General features: G+C 41.0%; 1 protein-coding gene across 1 annotated transcript in view; it reads left to right on the top strand.

Moving 5' to 3' along the window:
* The window catches only part of LOC124267677 (adapter molecule Crk-like), a 29,762-nt gene extending 24,722 nt beyond the window's left edge, over positions 1-5,040 (top strand). The window contains exons 6-8 of the mRNA XM_046702648.1: positions 1,026-1,091; positions 2,994-3,071; positions 3,852-5,040. Coding sequence (XP_046558604.1) covers positions 1,026-1,091; positions 2,994-3,071; positions 3,852-3,989 — 282 coding nt within the window. The 3' untranslated portion in view covers positions 3,990-5,040. The remainder of the gene's footprint in view (positions 1-1,025; positions 1,092-2,993; positions 3,072-3,851) is intronic.
* The last annotated feature ends 9,783 nt before the right edge of the window (positions 5,041-14,823 follow it).

Below are 14,823 nucleotides of genomic sequence, written 5' to 3'. Positions count from 1 at the left end.
CACTTTATACAGTGTTGTGTGAATCACAGAGACTATATAGGGGAGGTGGGGTAGCCTAGTGGTTAAAGCGGTCGCTTCGTCACACCGAAGACCCGGGTTCGAACCCCCACATGGGTGCAATGTGTGAAGCCCATTTCTGGTGTCCCTGTCGTGATATTGCTTGAATATTGCTAAAATCATGTAAAACACCACTCACTCACTTACTCACTCACTCACTCACAAAGACTATATATACAGTGTTGTATGAATCACAAAGACTATATACAGTGTTGTATGAATCACAAAGACTATATATAGAGTGTTGTATGAATCACAAAGACTATATACAGTGTTGTATGAATCACAAAGACTATATATACAGTGTTGTATGAATCACAAAGACTATATATACAGTGTTGTATGAATCACAAAGACTATATATACAGTGTTGTATGAATCACAAAGACTATATATACAGTGTTGTATGAATCACAAAGACTATATATACAGTGTTGTATGAATCACAAAGACTATATATACAGTGTTGTATGAATCACAAAGGAATCTACATATATATACAGTGTTGTATGAATCACAAAGACTATATATACAGTGTTGTATGAATCACAAAGACTATATATACAGTGTTGTATGAATCACAAAGACTATATATACAGTGTTGTATGAATCACAAAGACTATATATATGAATCACAAAACTCCACAAAGACTATATACAGTGTTGCAGTGTTGTATGAATCACAAAGACTATATATACAGTGTTGTATGAATCACAAAGACTATATATACAGTGTTGTATGAATCACAAAGACTATATATACAGTGTTGTATGAATCACAAAGACTATATATACACTGTTGTATGAATCACAAAGACTACAGTTGACTATAGTTGTGATGTGTTAATTGGTGAGCTGTGCTGTGCTGATGAATTAGGACATAAAGGAATTAGGAACAGAATCCAGTATTTACAGACTTTCGCCAAACAGCTGGTGTATTGCTGAATGTTACACATCTTCCATTGCAGTATCAGGAAGTGACAAGCCCACCTAGACCAGACTACCAGAGTCCAATACCACCAATGTTAACTGATGTAAGTACCCAATGTCTTGACAGGTATATTTTGATCAACTTTGAACCCCCAATACCCATCCCTTATATTGAGTGTTGTCTGAATGATAGCTGAACTCACTCTGCAGATGTAAGATTATAGCACTGATGTTAACTCATGTAACAACTGTCTCCAGTGATGTTATACACCACCATTGTCAACAGACAGAAGACCTGACACCACTAATCCATCAAGATGTAAGTAAAAGATGTGTCTCATGTTCTGTCATGCTTGGAGACTGCCAAATTGTTGCCACCAGACGGTACCTGATCAGACAAACCCTCTCCACAGCGATGTCTCAAAAGGAACACACAAATTCCAAGGCAGAGACAAACACCCCTGCAGAGGTGCATCCCTTTGCTGAAGGATCTGCTGTTTGTAGGTTTGAAGCCTGCCTACGATGCTTGAAATACCAGCACAAACCTGTCCTCCTCATATTCACCAAGGTGGAAAACATCCCCTTTCCCCCACATTGAGCTGAAGTGCAGTGGCAAAACTGGGTGAATCAGATGTCCCTCCTTTCACTGCCAGTGGGAACCAACCTGAGAGAGGTGTTGAGTGTTATCCTTCAACCAGACAGGGTATAACAAACTGTATTCCCTGATGGGCAAGCCATGTTTAACACCTTCCACTGTTTGGAAGCAAGTGTAGCATTATTACCAGGTTACCTCCTGATGATGTCAAGTCAGTGTCATGTGACTGTTCAGCTGGGTGCCGTTCCACTAACCGATCTTAGCCCTACGCCAATCGTAAACCCCTAAAATCCCAATCTTAGCGTGACGTTACGATCGGCATACCGTTCCACTAACCAATCTTACCCAAGTCAATCGTAAAGTTAAGATCCAAAGTCTAAGATGCTCATGACCAACTTAGGATAGCTAAAATCAATCATAGAGGAACCAAAATGGTGGCTTTCATAGTCTATGTGAAGAAGAAGAGCGAGCATTTCACCGTGAACGTCCCCTAAAACCAACCATTAGATGAATTTGTTTATTTCTGTGATGTAAACAAACACTGCACTGAAGACTTACAAGTGTGAGGCCAGTCTGACCACATTCGTCATGGGAACACAGCTGAGTCGGTGTAATACATTTGTTCAACAATATTGCACCGTCATGGTTAAGAATAGGGACGGGTCATGAAGTGAACAATGTTCTGAAACAAAGAGATACTAATATGTTTGATTTCACATGCGCTTATTTGGTGGGGGATTCTAAATTTTAAGGCAGGCTGTGTGTTTTTCAAGACCACTGACAGATTCTAGAAACGTTATCAGGTGATTTGCTTGTGGCGAGGTAGAGGTGATCACACTTGCCCCTGAAACCAAGGTGCTCACTACCCTAATATTTTGCTCGAGGTTTTTTCTCCATGTTTACACTTGGTTCCAAAACTACTTCCACGCATTTCTCTTTCTCTCGCACGAAAGAGTCTCGATCTAAGCTTAGATCGGATCGTAAGATCGGGACCGGCTATGATCGACCTAAATCGGTTAGTGGAATGGGTGTACCTTTTAGCTAAGACGATTGTAAAATAGGCGTAACTTGCTAAGATTGATCTTAGATAAGATCGGTTAGTGGAACGGCACCCTGGTGAAATATACAAAATGTTTGTTGCCATGACACTGTGATATTTCCAGCTTATTAAAGATCAGGTGGTCAGACTCGCTGACTTGGTTGTCATCGTGTCCCAATTGCGTGGGTCGATGCTCATGCTGTTGATCACTGGCTTGTCTGGTCCACACTCGATTATTTACAGACCGCTGCCATATAGCTTGAATATTGCTGAGTGTGGCGTAAAACTAAACTCACACCTTCACTCACTACTTGAATGAGATAAATACAGATACATCTTGTGTATGTATAATTCTTGCTTGTTTGTTTCCAGGTAACTCTGCCAGCAAAGGCTACTGTGATCACCCAGCGGATACCCAATGCTTACGACAAAACACAGCTGAAGCTATTGGTAGGTTGACTCATACAGAGGGGTTCTCAATGCTTACGACAAAACACAGCTGAAGCTATTGGTAGGTTGACTCATACAAAGGGGTTCTCAATGCTTAGGACAAAACACAGCTGAAGCTATTGGTAGGTTGACTCATACAGAGGGGTTCTCAAGCTTACTCACAGCTGAAGCTTTGCCAAGCAGACTCATACATGTGGGTTAATGCCTACTATGTTGGTTGACAGGATATACTATGTTGGGTTGAAGCAATGCCCTCATGATGATCCTGGGTCGCTAGCCTCACATCCACTAAGAAGTTGCATTTTTATGAGTCTGTTCCAGAGGACGAGAGTAAAGTGTATTTACTTCCCCTGGGGTTGCAGTGTTTGCAGAAAACCTGCGTATCTGACTCTCAAAAACATGTCCATGACTCCCTCTCATCACACAAGGATGTGGCTGCAACATTGCTGATGTGCGTTAAATTTTAAATCTTTTGCTTGCCCATGCTCTGCGCTGTTCAGAGGCCCAAGCTCTGTGCTTAAGCTTGGTAGTTGGACCCAAGTGATCCCAGTGTGACGTTTCTAATCATGTTTTGTCACTGCTGGATGACTCGTCTGCCCATTTTAGTCGTGTGGAGGGTGCCCAGTTTAGAACTGTATATTGATAGTTGTGATCGGTCAGTCTTGTGTGTACGATGTTGTCTCATGAAACAACCTTGGTTCATTCCGCACATGGATGTAGGAGGTGAACTTTATTCTCACTGTCCAAAGCCCCACTGTTAAAAATTTATGTCTATTTCAGAAAGGGGAGATAATCACGGTCACAGCGATGAATGTTAACGGACAGTGGGAGGGGGAGGTGAATGGAAGAACTGGAATATTCCCGTTTACACACGTCCGATTTTTATCACCCGAAGACCTGGAGAGGCTAAATCAGTGAACTCTACTGTAGATAATCTGTACAGAGGGGTATCTACAGGACACCCAGTATTAACACCAACCAGAGACAGCTTGTCACCACACACCAACAAACAGTGGAACCAGTATGTAGCACGGATACCATGCTAGCAGCTGAACACTCTCATGGCCCAAGTGTCAAGCCAGTCTGTCCATTTGTAGTGACGTCTCAATGAATGTGTCAAAGGGAGACAACTCTTGTTGGCGACAAGAGTTGTTGTTCTTTACTGATTTGATTAGTCAAACTGTTAATCTGCATTAGGTTGAAGAGTAAAGGGGTTTTGGTTCTGAGTTTCATGAATTTTCTTATAAAGTTTGTCTGGAACTAAGGAAATTGTGTATTTGTTCTTGAAATAAGTTCAGAAGAAACAGGACCGTGTAAAATGTTTCGAAGACACAATGACGGTAAAAAGAATATGTAAGCAAGACATGGTAATAGATATATTTAGTAAATTACCAGGACCTCACCGTGAATAAGCCTTCTATAGCATCAGTCATTTGTTTCAACATTTCACCTGTGTAATGTACAGACTTCTTTCAGAAGAAAATCAATAGTTAATGCTTCATTTTGAGTAATTCCAATGAATGAGTTGTTGTTCTGGGTTTGCCACTAACCCAGTTTTGACTTGTTAATTTTCTGAATTGATGAAATTATGTTATTTGTAATTTCTCATGTTATGCTTATATTGTATAATATATACCTCCACACCTGTTTACATGTAAATACTGTAGGGAATATGAGCTTTGAGCCAATAGACTCTGTAGCTATGATCAGTGTATCATAAGATAGGTAGATGTGGATAATCAAAATAATTCATGTGTAATATGAAATGATTTTTTAATCCAGAACCCCTGTTGTTGACATACATCGAGGGAACGTTGAGTCTCTCTTATTGGGTTTCTGTATGAGTTATTTCCCTTTTTAGTGCTCAATTGACTATATAGGACCATTACAAGGTGTTTGGGGATCAACCCCAAAATATAATGTCAGATTTGTTCACTTTGTTTTAAATATTAAACTTTTCTCTTTACTACCAAATTTGTCCTGATTTCTTTCAATCACTACTTATGTTTGTGATCAATGCCAATATGATAGGCAATCTATCAGTTCAAGTTGCAGTAGATTGTCATCATTTAACACAATTAACATATTTCATTATTGTTTTGGTTGGTTAGTTGTACAGAAGTGTGTCACAATGTATTCTCAACTATAACAATATTCATGAATGTTGTTCATTATTAAATAATTATCATGTTTGACTCTGGCCAGTTATCAGTCTGCCACTGGTGATGGACTGCCATGTTGAAGACACATCTCTATCTGTGGGGACGTGGTGCTGAAACTAGTTACCATAGTGACAGACCTGCAACTCAGGATACAGTATTTTTTAGCCTGGACCATTTTGTTTCTTGTCTTATGAATTGTCTGAGCCAAGATGAAGCACAGATTTAAATGCAGTGATCTTAGATGGACATGTTGAAGTGGCGAGCCCAGCAAACTGCATGCAAACTTGTTGAAAGTTGACTGATAACAATATTCCCCCGCACACCATGTTTGAGAGCCCCTATATCTAGACATGGAATGAAAGCAGACACACTGTGTTTGAGAGCCGCCATATCTAGACATGGACTGAAAGAAGACACACTGTGTTTGAGAGCCACCATATCTAGACATTGACTGAAAGCTAGACGCACTGTGTTTCAGAGCCGCCATATCTTGACATGGACTGAAAACAGACACACTGTATTTGAGAGCCACCATATCTAGACATGGACTGAAAGCAGACACACTGTGTTTGAGAGCCACCATATCTAGACATGGACTGAAAGCAGACACACTGTGTTTGAGAGCCACCATATATAGACATGGACTGAAAGCAGGCACACCATGTTGAGAAAAATACTATTAATGCGTACCTCTTGAAAAAAAGCTGTTTTTCAAAACAGTTTGTTTTGTTTTTATATATATTGAGGCAGATGTTCTGTATAACAATGAAACAAGATGGTCTGGCTTGATATGAAAATATCTCTCACCACATTCAGTGAACAATACATTTTGTATAGATGTTTTGAAGAAATACACTATATTTTAGTACCCCAGACTTTACATGAATGTATAAAGCATGAGAAGAGTGAGGAGAGCCTTCCTCATGTAGTACTATCAGTGCACGACAGCCCAGCATCGTCAGGGCCTTCAGTTGACTACATAGCAATAATTGTGGCGTTGTTGGTACCTGCCAGGCTTTGTGAACACAACTTTCCTCCATCTTCTCTGAATACATATTACTTGCGATGAACTTCTGATGTTTCCATTCTGTTGACTGATGAAATGACACTCACAAAACTGTGTGAAGATAACATTGCCTGGTATTGACGCAGTGGCAGCCTGCTCACCAGAACTAGTCTGTGGTGTAACTATAGTGACGACATCACAGGTTGGACATTAGTATTGACAGATGGAGGAGGAAAGTGTTGACAATGGAATTGGGAACATTTCCTGTGAAGTGTTGACAGTGGAATTGGGAACATTTCCTGTGAAGTGTTGACAGTGGAATTGGGAACATTTCCTGTGAGGTGTTGACAATGGAATTGGGAACATTTCCTGTGAAGTGTTGACAATGGAATTGGGAACATTTCCTGTGAGGTGTTGACAATTGAATTGGGAACACTTCCTGTGAAGTGTTGACAGTGGAATTGGGAACATTTCCTGTGAGGTGTTGACAGTGGAATTGGGAACATTTCCTGTGAAGTGTTGACAGTGGAATTGGGAACATTTCCTGTGAAGTGTTGACAATGGAATTGGGAACATTTCCTGTGAAGTGTTGACAATGGAATTGGGAACATTTCCTGTGAAGTGTTGACAATGGAATTGGGAACATTTCCTGTGAGGTGTTGACAATGGAATTGGGAACATTTCCTGTGAGGTGTTGACAGTGGAATTAGGAACATTTCCCGTGAGGTGTTGACATTGGAATTAGGAACATTTCCTGTGAGGTGTTGACAGTGGAATTAGGAACATTTCCTGTGAGGTGTTGACAGTGGAATTAGGAACATTTCCTGTGAGGTGTTGACAGTGGAATTAGGAACATTTCCTGTGAGGTGTTGACATTGGAATTAGGAACATTTCCTGTGAGGTGTTGACAGTGGAATTAGGAACATTTCCTGTGAGGTGTTGACAGTGGAATTAGGAACATTTCCTGTGAGGTGTTGACATTGGAATTAGGAACATTTCCTGTGAGGTGTTGACAGTGGAATTAGGAACATTTCCTGTGAGGTATTGACAGTGGAATTAGGAACATTTCCTGTGAACAAATATGAAACAAACCAAAGACAACACATATGTCTATGCATGAGTATGGTCAGTGTTTCAGTGGTATGTTCACAGAATGGGGAGACTCAAATAATGGATACTGAGAAGTGAGGTAACATAGTGTATCTTTTGTCACAGAATTATGGCTTTATATTGAGATGAGTTTAGTGTTTAGTAGTGTGTACAGGGCTGGGGCTTACTTGAACAGTGTCTTGCATGCCATGTGTATGAGGAAATGTCCTCGCCAAGTGCTCAAACACTGTGACCAGTCACCTTTATTTTTGTACGCAAGGTTGTGCACTGATCTATAAAGTATTTTTATACTTTTACACAAAAGCAGAATCTCTCAAAACTCACCTCATATTTGATTATTTTCTAAAGGTGTAATTTGTAAAGATTTTGGTACTCTTGTCTGGGGCCGTTCAATCAACTGACTTGTGACTGTAGACATAAGTATATTGGTTGTATTAGTACTGCAAGGTAACAGACATGTCCCTGCTGTTGACACACGCCTATCCTCTACTGCCAATCTAACCTGCCCCATCTATCCTCCAACCACCCAAACACTGGCCTCCACCCACCCCTATCTATGACTCGCCCCCATTGCCCACCCCTATCTATGACTCGCCCCCATTGCCCACCGCTATATATGACTCACCCCCATCACCCACCCCTATGTATCCTGACTCCCCTATCTATGACTCTATGACTCACCCCCATCGCCCACCCCTGTCTATGACACTCTTATCTATGACTCCCCCCATCGCCCACCCCTATCTATGACTCACCCCATCGCCCACCCCTATCTATGACCTCTTATCTATGACTACTCTTATCTATGACTCGCCCCCATCGCCCACCCCTATCTATGACTCGCCACTTATCCAGTATAAGGCCAACATTCTTAGGAGGTCTTCAGTTCTGCCTGGATGTCCGTGACCTGTTCTTATTACGATGTAAAGTATCATTCCATATTGATGTCAACATTAGTCCACACCTTCTCCTCACTCCAGCATCTTCTACCTGTCTGATTACTTCCCTTGAAGTAGAGAGTATCCCTGTAGATACGTGTTTGCTCATTACATGTCACAGATCCAGACCCTAATGTGGGTTTCATCCATGAACCCATATTGTCACTCTTACATATATTATTGCTGGAAGATCAAGATATTGTCAACTGAATACGCTTGCTGCCCATTGACTGGGCCGTGTCTCCAGCCCTACAAGCTCATAACCTGCTGTCCCACCCCAGCTATGCCCAACACAACACCCCGCCTACTTCTAACCACCACTTTGGGTGCGGTGGGGTAGCCTAGCAGATAAAGCCTTCACTCATCAGGCCAAAGACCCAAATTCAATTTCCAAAATGGGTGCAATGTGTGAAGCCCATTTCTGGTGTCCTCCCTCATGACATTGCTAGAATATTGCTAGAAGCGGGATAAAACCAAACTCACTCACTCGAACCACAACTTTGACAGCCCCAAACTTCCCCCTCCCCACACCCCCACCCTTTCCTTGTCCCTCATATCAAACAAGCTCAAATCATCACCCATATATTCCCATACCATCCAAACATGAAGAAAACCTACCAAGCACATCTTCCTGACATCTTTCCCCTTACCCATACATACAGTAGAGCGCCAATAACCCTGAACCATCACATGTTGAAAGATGAAGTGTTTACCGTTGCACAAATAACCTGGGTGACCATGGCTACGCATGAAGCAGTTCCAACAATATACTAAATCGCGGGGGTAGAATAGGTCTTCAGCAGCTCATGCCTGCCACAAAAGGCGACTATGCTTGTTGTAAGAGGCGACAAACGGGATCGGGTGGTCAGGCTCGCAGACTTGGTTGACACATGTCATCGGTTCCCAATTACGCAGATCGATGCTGATGCTGTTGATCAATGGATTGTCTGGTCCAGACTCGATTAATTTCAGACCGCCGCCGTATAGCTGGAATATTGCTGAGTGCGGTGTAAAACAAAACTCACTCACTCACTAAATCGTGTATCATTACACTTCCGATTAATATATTCAACTGGATGTATTTAGTGGAAGCAGAGGTGAGCTCAGGTCCTCCACAGAGCAATAAAGTCTTGTCATGAATTTATGTGACAGTTGCGAAGTCTCTTTTGGGCATTCATACTAACACGTCTTCAGGATTCCCCATGGCATATTGACCTGTCAAGTAATTTGTGTCGCCATTAGACCTGTAGAGTTCTGTTGTTTGATTGAGACATAGTAGTTGAGTGTCTTCACATTCGTTATCCTTGTCATAAGGAGGACTGACACATACTGAGAAATATATTTTGGATGCAAATCGGAATCAAGTATTTTTTTAGTATTTCAAACCCAAAATGGAAGTAATGATGACAATTAGTATAGGATGTTATTTGGAAGATTTTTATACCCCAGCTCATGTAGTAACACACTTGGTCCAGCTTGTGATTATTTGCCTGCCTGCATCCAACTGTTATTTCTGACCAGAAACGGTCTGCATATTTAATATTTCCTGTTGGACATGCTTCAAGTGAATAACTGATCTCTGTGTGGGTCTGCACATCTATTTATCCTTGACTTTGTGTGTTATATTGCCTGGCTTATTGTGTGTTATATTGCCTGGCTTATTGTGTTTTATATTGCCTGGCTTCAGACTTAGGTAGGACTGTCAGCTTCTAGTTCCTATTGTGAACTTTCCATGTGAGGTCATCACACACAGAACAATGTGTGCCAGTGGATAGGATGTGAACAGGCATTTGAAGCGAGATATATACTTACAATAACATCAATCTACTGCCATGTTGTATGATGATGCTTTACTTTTTAGATATGGGTGCTCCAGTTGTATGAGGGAAACAGTTTGCTGTGCAGAGTTGTCTCCCTTAGGTGTCCAAGAATCATATAATATGAAGATCATATTAACAATTGCTATTGGATGTTCATGTTGTACCTTTGTTCTTGATGCTTCATACTTGATAAAAGTGAGATGAAAACTTGTATCTTATTGCTGGTTTTGTACCTAATGACACTGTCGCTCAAATGCCTGGTTACTGTACCCTGCCGACCACGGCTCACATTGTGGTATGTACATAGTGATAGTATTATTTCCCATCACCTTCTTCAGATTGGCATGACATGGATTGTCTCCCTTGGTGAGAGATCAATCACCTTCAGATTGGCAAGACATGGATTGTCTCCCCTGGTGAGAGATCAATCGCCTTCAGATTGGCAAGACATGGATTGTCTCCCCTGGTGAGAGATCAATCACCTTCAGATTGGCAAGACATGGATTGTCTCCCCTGGTGAGAGATCAATCACCTTCAGATTGGCAAGACATGGATTGTCTCCCCTGGTGAGAGATCAGTCACCTTCAGATTGGCAAGACATGGATTGACTCCCCTGGTGAGAGATCAATCACCTTCAGATTGGCAAGACATGGATTGTCTCCCCTGATGAGAGATCAGTCACCTTCAGACTGGCAAGACATGGATTGTCTCCCCTGGTGAGAGATCCTTGTTTGTTGGCAGTGTGGAAATGTCAGTTATGGCAACACCTATAAAACCCCAAATAGTTGATGGTATGTTTGCGATGTCAAGAACTGATGTGTTTGATCATTTAAGGGTCTTAAAGCATGTTATTTCTTGTCAGACGTCAGTCATTCACACATACACAGTATTACCTCCCCTTTTGTACATAGCCAGTCATGGGTCAACTCATTAGAAGACAATTTTCTGAACTTTTCTCATTTCATAAATAAAAACGAAACAGAAAAGACTTGATGAAACTAAAGGTATATTTGATTGTACTGATTAACCTGGATGTTATGTATTTGTTTTGTATATGAACCATCCTTCATCATAGGCAGCTTTAGTCAAAGTAATTCATTCTTCATTGTGAAAAACTTTGGTTCTTTTATTTTTAAAAAACCCCAACATATTAACCCCAGACAAATTGTTTCTCTCTTTAGAAAATAATATTAGTCACAGTATTTTCAGAAGTCATTGCTTAAAAGCTTTGTTTTGTTAGGGTTAAGTATATATTTGTTGGAAGCCAATGATGGTGTCCACATGCACGGTTGCCTCCCTCAGCTGACAGCATCCACTGACATCCATGTAAAACACATCATAGAGTGATATTCTTTTGACTACATTTTATAACGGCCAATGTAGAGTCAGTCATTTGATTTTCCTAAAATATAACAATGTTAAAAACAAAATAAACATTGAGAAAAACTTTTGTGACAGAATGAGTTTAACTGCCACATGCTCTATTACGTGTAAGCTACCTCGGCAAGGAGCATTGCCTGCTGTATTGTTTTTGACTGTTGTATCAACAGGATAGGGACTCAAATAGAGCAGGTGTAACATTTCTTGAGTACATCTGCTAGCACACACCAGACTGTCATCTACACTTGGTGCTCCCTATCTTATGAGTGAAAACTATATTGTTAAGGTGCCTAATGGGGGCATGGTTGGCATAGTCACCTGAGGTGCTTCATGTCTTTGTGTAGAGTTATGTCCCTTATGCATGCCAGGATTCTATGACTGTTAGAATTCCAGATTTGCTCTGGTCATGATCTTGCGTTTGTCAGCACTATGTTTTCAGGAGGTCCCAAGAGTGGAGAATGTCTAGGTCCTGCATTACTGTCAGCTTTCCTCCTGATGGCCAGTGATATAAAAAGAATTTACTGAGTATTGGTGAAAAAAAGGGGCATCACTTCCAGCTCTTTATGTATGATGTACCTCAGACTTTGCACCCATTTTACCATGGTTTAAGTGTTCCAGGGTGTAACTGAAGATTGGCGGAAATATTTATATGTTTTGATCCAAGTACCCTGGCAACACTTTCACACTAACAGCCCTTTCAGTCGAGATGGGCTGTAGCTGGTGTGGTATTCACTACTTTTGGTTGTGAGGAAAACAGTACTCTTCCAGAGTACACCAGAACTTAAGAAATCATTGTTTCCAATTTGACCCTCGGCGAGGACTTCATGGATGTATTCCACTGAAGTCCTCCATTGATTTTGGTGTTGATATTATTAAGTACTGTTCAATTTAAATTTGCGGCAATTTGATGTGTGCAATTTGTCTTATAAAGATTGACTTCTTTCCTGAACATAAATAGTCTTGTTTCCTGTGTTTTGTATACCAGGCTGATTCAACACTTGCTTGGTAATGCTGAGGTTGTTTTGAGGAGCGAGTCACTGTGAAGTATTTTTTTTTGCAAACTGGTAATACTTAAATAGAAACCAGTAGTAACACAAGCAGACTTTAAGTACTGGATAGGTCAGTTTCTTTGTAACATACTGTTTTCTACACCACTATTTGTGTACAGCTCCCATGGTAATTGTATTGTGATTTGCCAGCTTTACATAATGTTGACCAGTGTTCTGTTGGCCATTACTTCATGTCTGTCTGTCTGTCTGTCAGCAGTGTTGTCAGCTAGATTCTCTGTATCATACGTTGTACATTTTATGCAGTGCCCATACTGTAAATCATTATTCTCCAGTGATCACAAACATACGGAAATAAACTTTTTAAGCAATACCCCTTTCATGTCTTTTTTCCAGCACAGATGCAAAATACTCTGTCTTCCTCAGAGCATGGATGGAAGTGGATGCGACAATCTTTAACATGTTAAAAACTTGTTAGTGTATACTTTGATTGTAAATATATTGTCTAATCTTTTATCAGTTAATGTCAACATGGAAATGAAATAAAATGTAGTCCCCCTCACCTCCCCCCAAACTCAACTAAAAAACCCAACCCAGTTCAGTTCCCATGGTTTGGCCAAGAAGTGCTGGTAACAGATACATTAGATTTGTGCTTCTTTGTGGTGCTGGGATCTGCTGGTTTTGGATTCGAATCCTTTATTCACCTGGACCTTTCATCTTACCTTGCTGGCATTATGCTTCTTGGGGTGTGGGATGTGTGTTAGGAAAGGTGTTCATGGAAGGTGCCATCAAGCTGACTTACATGATTAATTACATACTCTTCAAAGTGGCTTTAAACGTAATTCCCCACTATAATCATTTTGGTAATTTTAACTAAATTTTATGAAAGAAATAGATTGATGAGGGACTCTGGCTAACCATCATTTTAAAGTAATTCCTGACGATGATAGATCTGTGTTTGGTGCACTTTCATCTCAGGAATGCCCAACAAGCACTCCAACCAAACACCTGATCAATGATTTATGGGTGATAAGTAATTAGATTTGGGGATTTTTGTAAAGAGACCGGTATTAATGTTTTTGGCAAATCACACTATTTATGTCTGTAGGAGCAGGTGAATAATGGTGGTCTATTGTTCTTCACGACAGTTCTTCTGGCACTGGAGGAAACCCGATAGACTGACACCTAACCTCCACAGCAAGCCAGCTGGAACTCTGTCAGTGCTGTTCAAAATCTTCGAGACTTCACTTGGTCTTCCAACAAACCCTGAAACAAATACATTGTATATCCACAAAGCCCATGCAAGCCTAGAATATGTGGCAAGTCTAGATTTCCAGTTTCAGGATGAAGAAAGTCTCTGGGCTGCTTTTTCCTTATATTTGATAATTATGTTTATGAACAGTTTCTGGTGTCCCCCCGCCGTGATGTTGCTGGAATATTGCTAAAAGCGGCGTAAAACCAAACTCAGTCAGTATGAACAGTTTCTTCCTGTAAAATATGTTCGTTTCAGAGATGTTAGTCTTGCGCCTCACAGTGTATGCAGTGTATGTTATGGATGGGAACTTGTCACTGCAGACAGCAGTGGTATAATTCATGACAGTAGTGCACAGACAGGAGCATCAGGCATGACCGAGTTTGGAACACTCACTAAGGACGTGTTGCTGATGTTGTTTGCCGACGTCAGGCAGCAGATTATCGTCACCGGGATCATAATTCCTTCCACAATGCCACACCCCTGGGTCATGGAGGGCCGTGGGGTAGGCAAGTGGTTAAAGTCGCCGCTCGCCACGCCCCAGACCCTGGTTCATTCCCCAGGTGGGTGCAATGTGATTCTTTGTGGCATGCTGTGGTCGACATACCGGTAAGTTAATCCGAAATCTGTAAGTGAAATCAATTCGGTATGAAACAAACAGACAACAAAAAAATGTCGTGCTGTTAACAGTTGTAGTCCTAAATGAAGAATGTTTCCACATGGGTACAATGTGTGACGCCCATTTCTGGTGTCCCCCGCCGGGATGTTGCTGGAATATTACTAAAAGCGGTGTAGTACCAAATTCAGTCAGTCAGTCAATGAAGAAGGTTTACAAATCAATGCAAATTACTGCAAATTACTGAGGTAGTATTAAACAAAATAGTGATGGTAATGGCAATAGTGTGTCGGAGACAACAATTATTCACATAGCAGCAGAAGTTGACAACCTTCCGAAAGATGGGCTTGCTATCCAGATTGAAATTAACGATCTCCACCGACTGCCGTACCTATAGGACGGAAGACACTTATGTATAGGTGACCTAAACAAAAAAAAAGACCTTAATTTCATCTCTATGT

Source organism: Haliotis rubra, unplaced genomic scaffold, assembly GCF_003918875.1.
Source record: "Haliotis rubra isolate DU_JTF1 unplaced genomic scaffold, ASM391887v1 Scf133, whole genome shotgun sequence".
NCBI classification, from domain to species: domain Eukaryota; kingdom Metazoa; phylum Mollusca; class Gastropoda; order Lepetellida; family Haliotidae; genus Haliotis; species Haliotis rubra.
This window is presented reverse-complemented; position numbering and strand designations above follow the sequence as displayed.